The 15840-nt window shown below is 31.0% G+C and overlaps 1 protein-coding gene across 1 annotated transcript in view; it reads right to left on the reverse strand.

Annotated features, from left to right (window-relative positions):
* Positions 1–6233: 6233 nt before the first annotated feature.
* LOC129972274 (uncharacterized) overlaps positions 6234–15840 on the reverse strand; it is a 34327-nt gene continuing 24720 nt past the window's right edge. The window contains exons 3-6 of the mRNA XM_056086351.1: positions 14252–14337; positions 12438–12524; positions 11681–11772; positions 6234–9013 (exon numbers count right to left, since the gene is read on the reverse strand). Coding sequence (XP_055942326.1) covers positions 9007–9013; positions 11681–11772; positions 12438–12524; positions 14252–14337 — 272 coding nt within the window. The 3' untranslated portion in view covers positions 6234–9006. The remainder of the gene's footprint in view (positions 9014–11680; positions 11773–12437; positions 12525–14251; positions 14338–15840) is intronic.

Genomic DNA, 15840 nt, shown 5'->3' on the forward strand with positions numbered 1-15840 from the left:
CTTGTGATTTCAAATCTGTAAAATGCAAGCAAACAAACATGCATTTTAAGCATTCTGCTTTTAACATTAATGCGTATAATGTGGGTTTTTTTTTTTTTTTTGTACTAAATTGCTGCTTAGGCGAAACGCAGAAAGAAATTTAAAAAAAAATCTCGCATCGAATTGTATTGGTTTTTGCAGTTGAATGGAAAGTTTGTTAATTTTTTCTAAGCTATTTACTTAATTTTGTAATGTGCCGACAGAGCGGAATTCCTGCATATTTCTCTGAAATGAACATTAAACATTTTGAAATATTGTGACATGTCAATATATTTTATGTATATTCTTACCAATATGTCGAAAAATTTGTAATGTTTTTATCTGTACTTTTTCTTGTAGCGCTGAAATAGTATGGTTCATGGAAATTTCGAAGCATTTTCTTAAAAGATGAAGATGAAAGAGAAAGATTTGAGAAGACAAATCCATTCTTTGTACTTATCTGCGCTGAATGGAACAACTGTAACAACTTGCATCTCTTTTTATAAAATATATGTTCCATATATGTTTTATAACTTTTTACCAAAGAAAAATGAAGCCATTTAATAATAATTATGCTTATTAAAGAGAGAATAAAAAGTTTTAGAATACCTATTCACAAACATCGATGTATAATTATATGAAATATATAAATTAAGAAATGTTGCTTTTGGTATTCGAGTCTTTTTTCTTGTTTTTGCTAAATACTTCTTCCTTCTTAAAGTAATGTATAACTTTTAGGCATGACATATCGGGTGGGCTAAAAGTCCGTAGAAACTTTAAAAATTCATAAAACCCGTAGAATTAAGCAAAATAAAAAACGGTTTGCAGATTTAGTATTGATAAGTCGAGGTTTTTTTTTTAAGTAAGAGAAAAAAAATAAAAAAACAGCTGATAGGTGGTGTTTTGTACATAAGTGAAAGAATAGACACAAAAATAACAAAAATAATGTTATCAAATCATTTATTACAATAATATGTGTTCAACATGTCCACCACCACAAGTGATTATCCATTGCAGGCGTGTCACAAATCCAGCAACGACAGAGTTCAGCATGTCCGGCTGAATACATGACATCTCTCGACAGATTGAATCTTTCAATTCCGACAGATTGGATGGGCGGGATCGATACACCCGGAATTTTAAATTTCCCCATAGTCAGAAGTCTGCTGGTGTCATGTCTGGTGACCGAGAAGGCAATAAAAAATTGCAATGTCTACTAATGATTCTCTCTTCCTCGAACGTCTGTATCAAGACTATCTTGACTGGAATAGTAGCGTGATTTGTTGCTCCATTTTGCATAAACGTAACAGCCGAAAGCGCACCTTTTTCAGGCAAACATGGAACAACTTTTTCGCGCAAAAATATTAAATAACGCTGAACCGTTTTCCACCCATTTACCGGACACTGTGTTTCAAAGAAGAAGGGTCCTATGATGAAGGAACCTGTGAACTCATCATAGGATCTCAGCGCACACTCGTGGATTTGACGTTGCCCAGATGCGACAGTTATGTGTACTAACATCGCCATCGAGCAAAAAATGAGCTTCAACTGTCCACAAGATTTAAAGACGTCAAGAGGGATCTTGTTCCATTTTGGAGAGAGCCCACCTCGCAAATGCTTCTCTCTTTACAGTATCCGATGCTAAAAGTTCATGGCAAGACTGATTAAGAACTCCATGAAGAATGTTGCGTATCGTGTATGGTGTAATCCCAAGAGTCTGCCGGCTTCTCGTGCACTGCTAGTCCCTGCCGCAGTTTCAGAAGCTAATGTTTCCATTTCGGCTGCAATGCGCTCCGAACATGTCTACATTAGACTCGGTCTTCCGGACCTTACACGATCTTCCAGCGGTACAGTTTCCTCAAATCGCTGAACAAGCTTTATGAGGCCTACCACTGTTGAAGGTCCTTTCCCATTTCCCATTCTTCTTCCCATTTTTGAAGTCGGAATTTACGCAGTGCAACAGTCGCTGATTCCTGGTTCAGGTCAAATGGCTTCACCGACAAAACTTTATCTTTTCCACATAGCATCTTTTTTTACTTACATAGCATGCAACGAAGAATTTATTCTGGATCTAGAAAGTAAATATTTATAATCGCCTATCTCATTTGCATATTTCCCACTAAGTCGTTCATACCAGCACTACCTATCTGCAGTTTATGAATTTTTTTTTTCTTGCCTAAAAAAAATCCCGTTACGTATTGATCTAACCGTGCTAAATCTGCAAACCGTTTTTTATTTTGCTTACTTTTACGGTTTTATGAATTTTTAAAGTTTTTAAGTACTTTTTGCCCACCCGGTATATTTAACTTTAATTAGGAGCTTTTGTGTTATTTTAGAAAAATAGTATCTATATATTTAAAAAAAAAATTCCATTGCGTCTCTGAGATTTAAAACCTCATACAAAAATGTTCAATACCTTTTTTTTTTCTTTCTTTTTTTTTCGATTTTATTATAAATATTTCGATATAACGTACTATTTTGTAATGCAAAAAAATTATCCATAAAAAGTTTTGAGCGTATTCTTTAAATGTTCACCAATAAATGAGATTTATTTTTCAAATTCATTCAGCCTCGGGAGTAGTCATGTTACTTGAAATATTCTACCGGCATAAATAGTGTTTGAAATATTATTGGTTTATGTTACATGCCAATTATTCTTTATAACATAAGGTTTAGAAACTGACCTATTATGTGCAAATATTTAGAAAATTCTATAGTATTCCCTTCAAATATTTATTAAAAAATTATTTTTGAAATTTTTTATTAGATTCTAGTGCATCTTGCATCCTCTAGATAAAAATGCTTAAAGTATCTCAACATTCTTTATTTGCAGTCTTATCATTTTAGTTTTGTTTTAATGTGTCACGAGATTTTGTGAATTTTTTTATCAAATTTTACTATAAAATTTAACTTTATAAAAAATTTGCTACAGTTAAAAAGCATTTAATGCTGAAATTGAATTTTTTATTCAATAATGATGTTAAAATGTAATTAAAGTATTTATTTTAATGATATTTCTCAAAATGATCGCTGAATGCCTGCAGATATCTTTATATAAACAATTCATATCGAGTTATTTATTTATTTGCAGGATGAGTTTGAACTAATCTTCTAAACAAAAGAGTCTGATAAAAGAGCCCATATGCATCATAAAACACTATGGAAGCTCTTTCCTGCCTCTTACCATTTGCAAGTTATGGCGGATAAGATGTTTATGCTATCAATCGGGTAAATAACCTCATGTATGACATGTCTACATGTATATTAAGCCTATATTTTGAAATGGCAGGAAAACTTCTATGAGATAGCACCCTTTTCATTATAATATCTGAATTAAAAGCCGATATACAGGTGCTGAAACCTTAGCAAATGCAAATAAAATCGTCGGCTGAACTTTCATATAGAAATCTACAAATATCTTTTTAGCCACAATATATCAAATATACCAAACACTTGTCCATTCTATTAGTTTTTGGACGAATCCGCTATGAGCTGATAAATAATTATATTACAATCCAACTTACTTGAAAGGGCTTTCAGTGTATTTGAAGCGCGTTAAAATTTAACATTAAAAATATTTAATTTGAAAACCTAAAATACTGTGCGAAAATTAAACCATAAAACTCAAAGAAAGTTTCGATTCAATATTCATAAACATAAAAGTTGAAGAAACTTAAAAGTACTTTTAATTCTGCAGTTCAATTGTATCTCAGCCCTCCGCTTAATATTTCCTTCCAAATTTTATGTCGTTTCATATGGCATGAGCGGGAATTTCTTCCATTTTAGATACAATAATGCCGGCGACCTGGCATAGGGGTAGCGCGCCTTCCCCGTGATCTGGGCGTCCCGGGTTCGAGTCCCGGTTTGGGCATGGTTGTTCTTCTGTTGTTCTATGTGTGAATGTGCCCTCCTGTAAAAAGGGGTTGTGCAAGCGAATGAATGATGCGTGAGTGGCAAAGTCGTACTCTTGGCCCTAGTTGGCGCTGCTATAAAAAATAAGAGACGTTCCCCCTCAGGCTTAAATCGCTGTCTTCGTAACAGCGGGCTTGTCAGTGGCAAGTGCCATAAGAAACAAACAACAAACAAACAAACAGATACAATAATAAATTGAATTCCGGAAGGCTGAACTCATTCATTCCTATTAAAATATTGTTACCCTATTATTATACTTGAAATATATACTGTTTAAATCAGTGCAAAAACTAAAAATGACATTTTTATCTGTATTGTTTTTTTTTAATTTAAAATGCGCCCGTATATTGTATCTTATAATACAAAGGGTCCTGAAACAGATTGACGATTTTCAAAAATGCACAACTGGAAAACGATTAAGATTTACAGAAAGTTGCCGACAGATGGCGCTGCAGACAGTAAACTGATAATAAATAAAGAAAGAATTGAAAATCACATCATAATGTTGCGAAATTTTTCGATAATTGAAAATCACTCTACGATATTTTCATGGTTATCAAAATATTCCTCTAAGAAACGGAAAACATCAACAGTACGGTGAGATCTCGCACCATCTTGCATAAATCAGGATGACACGGATGATCCGATTAAAGCATTTTCAATGGCCACAAAACCATGCAAAATTGGAATATATCGCTTTGAAGTCATTATATCATGTAGAAAAGAGTCTCCAGTTACATCTCTATCAGAAACAGCTGCTCATACAGTCGCTTTTTGAGAATAGAGTGATTTTGGAACACACACACATGAGGGTTCTCGGTTTTTCAATCCGCCAGTTTTGCATATTGACGAATTCATCGAGACAGAAATGTACTTCATCTGAAAACCATATACAATTCACAACATTATTTCCAAATTCAATCATGCCCAGCAATTCATTCTCAGACAGGTTCCTTTTCACTACGGCAACAAGATTAAGCATTCCTTAGGCATAACCGTTTTGCTCACGAGACATGCAGCTGCAGTTTTTCGTATATCTTTTTTCCGGACTGATTTGCACGGAAAGCGTGCAATTGTTCCCTCAACTGCCTGTATATTTGCTTCTGTATTAGTTGAACGTAATCGTTCAACAGTTCCGACTTCCTCATCCAAAATACTACATGTTCCTTGAATTTATCGTTCAATTGCTTTATTATATTCGGTACGGATCCTTAGCAACTTGGAATTTGCACTGAAAAATTCTTCTTTTTTTTTGCAGTATTATCCTATCGGTGAAATTCTAATACAATAAATATCCTTTCTTCCAAGGAATACGTCATTTTCAAAGCTTTCCTACAGAATCTCTGTTCAGCCCTCTGCTACTCATCCAGTCACAGTTGCAGCGCCATCTATCGACAACTTTTAAAACTAAAATAAAAAACTGTGAGAGGGAAAATTTGACTTGCCACATCAATTTGCTGCAAGAATTGTTTTTTTTTTTTTTAATCTTAATCATCTTCCTGTGATGTACTTTTGAAAATCGAAAACAAAATCTTAACACAATTTTGAAAAAGATTATTTTCGAATTCACTTTCTTTGAAACGTAAAAACATTTCGAATAAAAACACCCATTAAAAATTAAGCAGAGCAAATATTAAAAAGAAAAAAAATGGGATTTCATATTTTAATAATAAAATTTATCTTGAATACTCTACTACATTTTATGACAATTTATAAAAATGTAACTTTTATAAAATGCATTAGAAATTTCTGCTTATTAATTTGTGTATTGGTGTAAAAACTAATTTTGAATGTGCTATCGTAATTTTAGAATAAATATTATCCTCCATTCTGCTGTCCTGAAATTCTTTCTGATATAAACATGATAGTAACTACAAAAGAAGAGAAAAATCGTTGATAACATTACTTAAAGGAAATTTTTATTTTGTAAGTCTGTTCCCATTTTCTTATTTTTACTTGCCTTGTCTCCAATATAATATGCAATTTTAATTTACATTGTTATTATTTTAATTACATTATTAATAATAAGATAAAGAGAAATATTTGCAGATTATATTTCAAATCTGGTTTTGATTTATTGAAAGAAAGAACTCGTACGAAAGGACAAATAAATTTATTCAAAATGTAACACATAGAGAAAATATATAGTAAAGCCTTCAGAAAAAGCAACACTTCCTTGTACTATAGAATTTATTATTATACATATACTAAATATTATGCAAAACACATTTTAAAAATTCTTAAACTTCTGAAGAATAGTAGTTTGATTAATCAGCATAAATGATTTTTGACTTGCACTAATTAAAGCCAAAATAATAACAAATTGCTCATTCCTTTTTAAAATAAGTATATGGCGAATTTCTTGATAAAAACGGAAACAAAAGTTGGCTTCAGAAAGGTTTGTATATAATGATTAATTATTTTTTCATTTCATGTGAATTAAGTTTATTTAATTTTATAGTCTGTTTTTTAGTAGCAACATCTAATAGATATGTACGAAGGGTGCCAAAATAATTTTTAATAGAACAATAATTGCCCCAAATATACAGACACACAAAACCTCAGCTCCAACTCTACAAAATGAAAATTGATTTCTTTTTAAACGACCCTTCCATTTGGATGCTATTCAAAATGGCATTAGTTTAGCAAGCATTTTAAAAGTTGCCGAACTCTTACTCATTTTGGTGGCGGAACTGCGCGATGGTCTTAAGTCTAACCAACAAGTGTGGCTAATGAAGGATTAAGAAAATAAAAATATCAAATTTCTAATTTTGTATGTACATGTTAAGGAAACAATGTTCACGAATTAATTTTACCAAATATAAATAAAACGCGCCTAGTATTTTTATTCTTTTCCTGCATCGAGATTTCGTTAATTGATGGGTTGTTTTGAGGCTGAATTGAATAGAATGGATATGACGGATATTTGCAAAAGAATTTAGAATTCCGGTAAGAAAAAAAATTCATATACAATTTAAATAAATAAAAAAGCATTTTCAAGGCCAACTATTGAACAATTGTTTATTTCTCACATGCAGATAAAAATTGTAACTAAAACCCTTCAAGCAATTTGAGCGGAATGCGACATGCACGTCGAATGATCATTGTGTTTATGCATGTTTGAGGGTGTGGAAATTTAAACAGCTGTGAGCAAAATGACTTCCCACTATCTCTTGAATATTTTATCAGTTATTAAAAATTGAAAGAGAACTTTCAGGTATTACATAGCAGCCCAAATTGTGTCATGTGAATGCACAATATATTCTTCCCACAATGATAACTTGTCCATTAAGATTTCCGCATTTCCTATATTATTTCATTTATTAGCTAATTTCGAAAGATTTACTGCCTTTTTCTTTCTCATATTGGACAAATGCATATTGAGCCATTTCGTTAACCGCCTTCTGTAATCAGAATTGAGAATATGATCTTTGCATAAAAAACTGTAGATCTTGCTCTGACTTTTGGGCTATTTCAAAAGATAGACACGTCAACTCCAAAGTACAACAGACAAATGAATTAATTTGGTCTTGATATCAAAAGTGTAAATTTTAAAGTCTATGGAAAGAAGTACAAAATGCGCATTTGATCTCTTTGCTGATTGAGATTATACACAAGAGCACCTATTGTGTAAGAATGCAAGGACGATGAAGAGAGAACACTCCTGTCAGCTTGTGGCAAGAACGTTTCTCAGTTCTGGAGAACTGTTGGATTTTGCATTGATGAGTCGCCCTTCTTAGTGATTCCATGTTCAATGAATTACATAACTTAAAAAGAATCATTAGAAAAATCAAACATACTCAACTCTTGAGCAATGATAACAAGGGAAAGCGAGAAGTGAATGAAATAAAAAAAGAGTTCTTCAAAAGACACTTTCATTCTTGAGTTAAAGAATGATAACTCATTTTTTATCAGAAATCTGGAGATCAATATAAGCACGTAAAAGGATGAAACAGCTGTAACAAACAAGAATTTTCAATTACATTCATAATGCATTTCAATTTTTAATGAATGTATAGAATTTTTCTTTCTGATGATATTTACCGGAGATTACTTTTATTTTCTCAATATTTTCGTTGTCTTACTCTTTTAGGTTCTTATTTATATTCCCAAATTTTTGATATTTTTTTTTCTAATTTTCAGTGCAATAATAAAAGTATGTTTTCAAAATAATTATTTTTTATAATTTTCTACATTTTATGGTTTAATATATCTCGTAATTCTTAATTATAAAATTTTTTAAAGCTTGAAATAATATTATATCTATTCCACTAGCAAATAGAACCCCAAGAAAAGAATGAAAAAACAATTCAAATCTATCGATTCACTAATAATTAATCTTTGGAAATGTCAAAATACCATACTGCCATCAATTATACACTACTGTACAAAGTTTCGGATCTGGAACATGTTATGAAGTGAGTAAAAAAGTCCTTTACAAAATTCCACCTGTACAGGTTTAATACAAATCGTCTCAAATTAAACATTAAACATTTGACAATTTTGAAAATTGTATAATTACTCAATTAAATTAATTTTATGTATTTCTACACTGAAAATGCGTTATTATTATAGCAAATACCTCTTGGAAATGAAAATGAATCCATCCGTTAGTTTTTGATTGAAATTTCGTTAGGATGATTATAACAATGGAGTGCATTTTGTTTTCTGAATTATGTAGAAATTTGATTCATCTCACGCGAATGACTGTTTGCTCTTTCAATTAATTATTTTAAAAGCAAACTTTTCTGCTTATTGCTTGTTGTTCGCATGAGTAACTTTGTTCGCTATCAGTAGCTCCATATCCCGATTGTTCAGCTCCTTCAACATAAAAACCAATCGATAAATACTAAGCAACTGGGAGCCAAATAGCGTTCAATCTCGCCAACTTTCTACAAACAGAGAGGGAAAATCACCGTTGTACTTCTGTTCTGATCGTTGCTTAGACTGCCCAATGCAGTTGTAAAATGCTATTGTATTTCAGTTGCTATGAATCTTGGAGGCACACATAAATGTTTATATCACACGAATCCTTCAAAAGTTCATTCTTGATAGAATGTGAATTCCCTTTCAATTTCAAATCCTAATAAAGAAACAGTGATTAGAAAGATATATATAAAGTATTATAAACATTTATTTTCCATAACATAAATTATAATACAATATTCTTTCTTTTATTAGCGGGGGTTCATTTTAAAATGATATTTAAAAGCTTCGGTCACATATAAAAATGATGTCTAAACGCAAGGGGAAAAAATGAATTATTGGCAGTTTTTTTTTTTTTTTTTTTTTTGTAAAAAAATATAATCCATCGAATTTGTAAGTATAGAAAAGCAGCTGGTGTGTTAAATAACAGTTTACTAATTTATTGCTTCACGTGTATTTCTCCCAAGGCATAAACACTTTTCAAAAACCTTTTCTTATTGATTCGTGTTCTTTTTCAGTCATTTTCAGATTATTCCAAGGTTATATATGTATATTAGGTGCCCCAAAAAGGGAAACACGAGTTTATTTCCTTAACTATTGCAATTAGACATATATTTTCTATTTTAAAACTTCATCAAATAAGATACCCAAATGTATGAAAGAACTTTGGCTTCTATAGAGAGAGATAATGGAAAAATTAAACTTTTATACTGCCGCCAAAGCGAAAAAGTGTCAAAATATATTAAAATTATCGAAAAATTATTAGTAAAATATTTTTATGTCCATTTATACGCATATTAAATTTCGTGTTTCTATCTGTATAATTTGATGAGATATTAGAAATCAAATTTATCAGATATTTTTTCCATGCTTCTGACCATGCCGTCATTTGAGCTTGACTTTCGTAGTACTTTTCAGAGATAATATATGCATATCATGAAAAACCATTAAAAGGGAAGAATCAGAAAATAACAGCACATTTATTAACTTTCATTAAATTTTTAAAAAATGGTTTCATTCTTTCTTATGTAGATACGTTGTTAAGGGGTATGGTGTTTCTTCGACACCTATACAAAATGCATTGCACACCTATACAAAATGCGATCGAGTTCATCATTTTTCCTTCAAAGACAGGTTTTCTGAATTCGTCAGCTAAGATCTACAGAACGTGTACAGATAAAACTGATTCATTCTCTAATTTAGTCGTGTATCTACCACCATTCTGTACACTGTTGTAGAAATGGAACAAACTAAAAAAATACATTACTAAAAATAAAAATTCATAATGCATTTATATTGCATTATATTGCTTTACATACATATACATTTATATTGCATTACCATTAGTGGCAATTTAATGCATTAAATATATATAGAGAGATATAGATATATAAAATACATTAAATTTCCACTAATGGAAGGGATTTTTACCTTTCCAAAAGTGACATTTTGGAAGATTAATCTTTCAAATCAATTAACGCATCTATATCGTTTTGTCTGTCCAAACTGCATTTCTATGGAAAATCAGGATTGGTTTTTACCTACTGTAGAAACCAATTGTAAACTTCTAGACGTCATTCGTGTAGCTGTGAACTGTATGAATCCCGCTTACAACGTTGAAATATTCTTTATTTTGTGGTTTCAGAACATTGAATTCTAAACTAAGTGTTCCTACACTAGCATGAGAGTAACTTGAAAAATAAACCGAAATGTCTATTTCGATATCAGGTAAATAAAACCTCATCTCTCCAAGGAATTAAGGATCCTGTAGTTTTGTAATCACTATACTATTCTGTAAGCACATTTTCTTGAAGGGTGATGGAAGTTCGGAAAACAATTTTTAAATTCTTAATCGATAACTAAGCCAGCAGTACGATTACATACAGCATAAATAATTACCATATCCAAATGTTCCAAGTCACTAAAATATGTCACTATTTAAAAAAGCACGCAAGTACAAGCAAATAATTTCATTTCCGCCCTCGGTATTCCAGTATTTCTCTGGAATATTTTAAATGTTCATTTATTCTTCCCTTCTTTGTTAAGTCGATGTTGCAGTTGTCAGCCAAGGAAAGTTAACATCATTATGCGTGATTAGCAAATATTTTTGAAATCATGATTTATAAGCAACAGTTTTTCTAATATATCTGTTTGCTTGAAATAAATGTGTTCATTTAAATTTGTCAGATAGAACCTCTAAACTTAAAAATAAGCATGCCTTTGCAACAAACTTATAGACCTACAAATAACCAACCCGTACAAGTATTTGGCTCAGAATTTCATATGGATCTAATCTTTAGTTAATAAAATCATTTATAGACATCAAATCATTTATAGACAATAAAATTATTTTATCATCTGACACTTAACCCTCTTTTAGCTATCTTGACCACCTGTAGTCGAACAGATAGACAAACACAGAAACTTCCATTGGATAGATCTCATCCAAATTTTGATAGAAATCTGCAAATTTAGTTTTAAGACCGCATACCAAATTTCATTGTTCTGATTCGAAGATTTTTTGAATTATTGTACTAACAGACAGAGAGACGAACTTCATACCAAGAATGTGTTTTTCATACGCAGAAGAGGATGGAACCGTGAAGGTTCTTCAAAATCTGGAAGTTAACTTTTTCAATGATTATAGTTTCTCTTTGTATACAATCCTAGACAAATCCTAGACAAGTGAAATTTAGTCTGTGGTTTTGTCACGAATAATGTAGATCTGTATCATATTGTGGTACGAATCGCTGGAAAAGTAAATAAACACGCCGCTTTGTGCTAATTTGTATGAAAGTATTCAGCGTACGAAGTGCGAGCTTACTCTTCGAGGTTCTCTTTCTCTTCCCCTCCTTCTTCGCCCTTGTTGAACATCTTCTGGGCTTGTCGGGCGATGCGGCACTTCTCCTCCAGGATCTACCATCAGAACACAAATTCAATTATCAGCAAACTATTGGTAGAGTTGTTAAGGTGGCAGGGAGTGCGTATCTCAATTCATACTCCGTACCACCGACGTTCAAATACAATTCAACTTTGAAATATTTAGGAAAACAAAAGCTTGGGTACACTTTTTGGAATAGTCTCTGATACTGCCAAAATGTGAGGTTTAAGTTAAAAAAAGATGCTGAGTTTCAATGCAGAAAATATAAAAGGCATTTTTCAAGGCAAAACATGTAATACATTTTTTCAGATATTTCAATTTTATATTTATCTTTACATAATTTTCTATTTGCACGTTTTAATGAATTGAATTACATATCAATTATAACAATATAAGATTGAATAAAAAACACAAAAAAATAAAATGCAAATAGAAATATAAAGTAGAACAGATTACGTTACAAATAAGAGGAAGTTTTTGCCTCCTTTTCCATTTCATTTTACAATATACTTTCAACGAATAAATGTTAAAAATTTTGCAAGAGTTAAAAAAATATTTTACTGAAATATACGCTACTAAAAGTTTTTTTTTATATAAAACATCGCAACTTATATTTGCTACTATTTAGTTGATGTGAATATTGAAATGAAAACAGATTCAACAGCATTCTGATTCTTCTTTACAATAAATGAGAACTTACAGTCTGTCGTCGTTCCTCTGCCTTCTGCTGCTTCTCTTTCAACTCTTCCGCCGTTAGATTGCTGTTTTGGTTTTGTTCTTCGAGTCTCTGTCAACAGAAATTTGCTCATCATTTTATAAAACTACAAAATCAGAAAGATCTCAATAATCATTCTCCTAACACTTTTATACAGGCATATATGTAAACATACATAGAATGTAAACAAACTCTTGTACGAATTTCAGACTTCTTTAGTGAATGTTAACACAGCTGCATTGGTACAACAATCCGCATAGCTAATAAATGGTGAAGCAAAGTATTATCGGAAATGATCCAGTGATGGTTCACCGGACCATTAAGATAATACTTGTCACCACCATACCATGTCACCAAAATTACATTTAATCAGAGGAAAGAAGACATAAAAGAAATCAAGAAAGAAACTTCGATCAGATAGTTTATGACTTGCGTGTGACGTTATGATTTGCCTACGAAAATGGATGCCCATATCTTCCAAAACAAATCTTATTATTATCGAAATCGAAATCTAATAATCAAATCGAATTATCTTACAGAAATAGATTTTGAAATATCATAAGACGCCAAAACGGTTGCTTTTTTAAAGATATAAATTTCATTTCCTTAAAATGTCCTCTTTATTTTGATGATATTTTTAATTTAATTTGATACACTACATGTAACAATGTTTTTAAATGCTATGGGAAATTTATCCATCAAAACATTCAATCGCGTGTTTTTGTCAATTATTCATTCCATATTTTCACATCCGCGTTTCATTTTGACATTTCATAATCTCTATATTTTTTAAAGTTCAGTCAGCTGATTCAATTGAATTAATGTTTTTCAATCAAATAAATGTTTTTTTTAAATATGTTGAATAAATTATTTGACAGTTTAATAAATCAATAACTGATCACTAAAGGCGGATAGTTTGAGAAGGAAAAAAGTTTTGAACACTTATATCACATCCGACATGCTTTCTGTATCTATTTCAATGTAACTCTTTTATTCTCTTATTTGTAATAGAAACTACAAAGGCATATAGAGCAGAATTAGAATCATTCCAAGTATCATCTGGTTAGAGGAAAGAGTAAAATGCCATATAAAAAAATTAAACGACATTTTTGCCGTTCAGTTTTTAAGTACAAATAATATTTTCATATCTAATCGGAAGTTTGTAATATAATAAAATAAAAAAAAATAACTGTTCGCATTTTTTTAAACTTTTTTCAAACGAAAGTTTTATTGAAAGGAAAGATTAAGATTTAAAAAAGCATTACTTTTAAAATGTTGAATACTTAATAGCTAAGAAAGAAATAAACAAATTTTAAAAAATTTTAAGTCCTAAAAATTAAAGTTTTTGTAATTCTAAATGCACTTTTAATAAGCACTTTTCCCAGGAAAATAAGAGAAGTAAAGGGGTCATAAAACTAAGGACAGAGTTTAAGCCGAGCATCGCTGCTGGAATTAGAAACGATCATATTTAAACTCTCGGCAATAGGATTAGTTTTCGACCGTTTCTGTATGACATCATTTTAAGGTAATGAGAAATATTTTTAACATTAAAGATGGAATGTTTTTTTATTGTTTTCTTTTCAAAGGAAATTTTATGCTTTTTTTTTTTTTTGAAAAATGATTTCTTTGTATATTTTTGATAAAATAATAAAGGATATTCTTAAATATTTTATTGAAAAGCATTCAGATGGTAGATGGTTGATTCGAGTGCCATTATGGTATTAAAATTGGTTCTTATAATTTACTGATAATGGAAAAATAAAAGTAAGGTAAACTAAGGCAGGGAAAAGACATATTACCTGTAAAATTTGTGGAGGTGGTTTCTTCGCTTTGTTATTGTTTTCTGTTTCTTCTATCGGTATCTCGAATGCCACTGGCTTAGGTACTGCAAAAATAATAATAATAATAATAATAAATATTGTAAAAAATTTCGGTTATTAATAAAATTAATTAATAGCTGGATTTTAAATCGTTTTCTGGTACCAAAGTTTGTTAGATCACGGTTTTATTAAAAAGCACTGAAAATAAGCCTCCTGTTTTGAAAACACATCGCGATTGTTTTATGCTCTATATTTTTGTCTCAGCGCCTACAGTAAAAATAAAACGCAATTGTCCCGAAATTTTTCTAAAATGTCGTTCCTTTATCAAGTATACGACAATATTTTATTTTATCCTGATATTTTAGAAGTTATATTATATAATATTTTTCCTAATATTCAACAGCGTAAAATGTAAGAACTTTATAACACTGCACAGAATTTTTTTAAAAATAGTAAGGAATATTATACAATACTATATCATATTATATAGGGTAGAATTTAATTATGCAGAACGCATAGTATTAGAAAGTATTGAACTATACATTGTTACAAATCTGTAATGTTGCTTTCCAACACGGTAAGTTCAATCACTGGATAGACCGTTTTAATGTGAGCTCTGTTGGATGCTCATTAGATGCCGAATCAGTGATTTCAGGAGTTGGCGACAAACTGGTGACCATTTGACGGCTTGGCGACGAATTTGGCTACTTTCGGGACAAAATAGATACTACTAGAATCTTCCAGAATTTTGAAGATAGAGCCAATAGGAACCGACATATGCATGATTATTCCAGAACCTTCTCTGCCCACCTCCAGAAACTATAAAAGGCCGACAGTCTAGGTTGAAGACAGTCGTGTATAGAGTCGTTGAGAGGTTTAGATTCGCCTAGTCAACGGGTAATAGTATACCGATGAAAGAACTCCGAATTCATTACACTATTATATACGATTCTGGACTAACATTCGCAAACATTTAGCTAAATTGTTCAAAAATTCTGATATCCTTTAAATATTATCCAAATGTAAATGAATTAAGTTATTTAAATTATTTAGCCAAACGAAAGAAAAGTATCATAAAATTCAAGTACATGCAATGCATGCGCTTATCTCCTTGTTAGTGTCTCAAAATTTTCTATCGCGAAAAAGACTCTAGTTTTGGTGATCTTAGGGGCCATTTATGGTCAAAATACCCAATACTTTCACAACTAGTTTATTCCCCTGGCTTCACTCCACGACTCTTGCTTTGAACAAATTAATTGCTTAAAATTTGGTTTGGTTTGCCAAAATGTTGACAATAATGCGCCAAACAGAGAAATAAAATCATAGCAATATGAGAGAATAAAAATGTTACTAAAAATGGTTATAAACGATATTTCTCAAAAATAAATACAATATAAATAAGAGAATAAAATTTTATGAATTTTAAAAATTCAAAAAGATTAATATGAGGGATTTTGCCAAGTAAAATTGACAAAGAAATCGTAGGCTTCTGAAAGTATCACAGGTGGTGAGCCGTGAAACATGAACATTCAGACAAAATATGACGGATGGACATTTGACAGTTGCAT

The sequence above is a fragment of the Argiope bruennichi genome, chromosome 6 (assembly GCF_947563725.1).
Source record: "Argiope bruennichi chromosome 6, qqArgBrue1.1, whole genome shotgun sequence".
In the NCBI taxonomy this organism is placed as follows: Eukaryota; Metazoa; Arthropoda; class Arachnida; order Araneae; family Araneidae; genus Argiope; species Argiope bruennichi.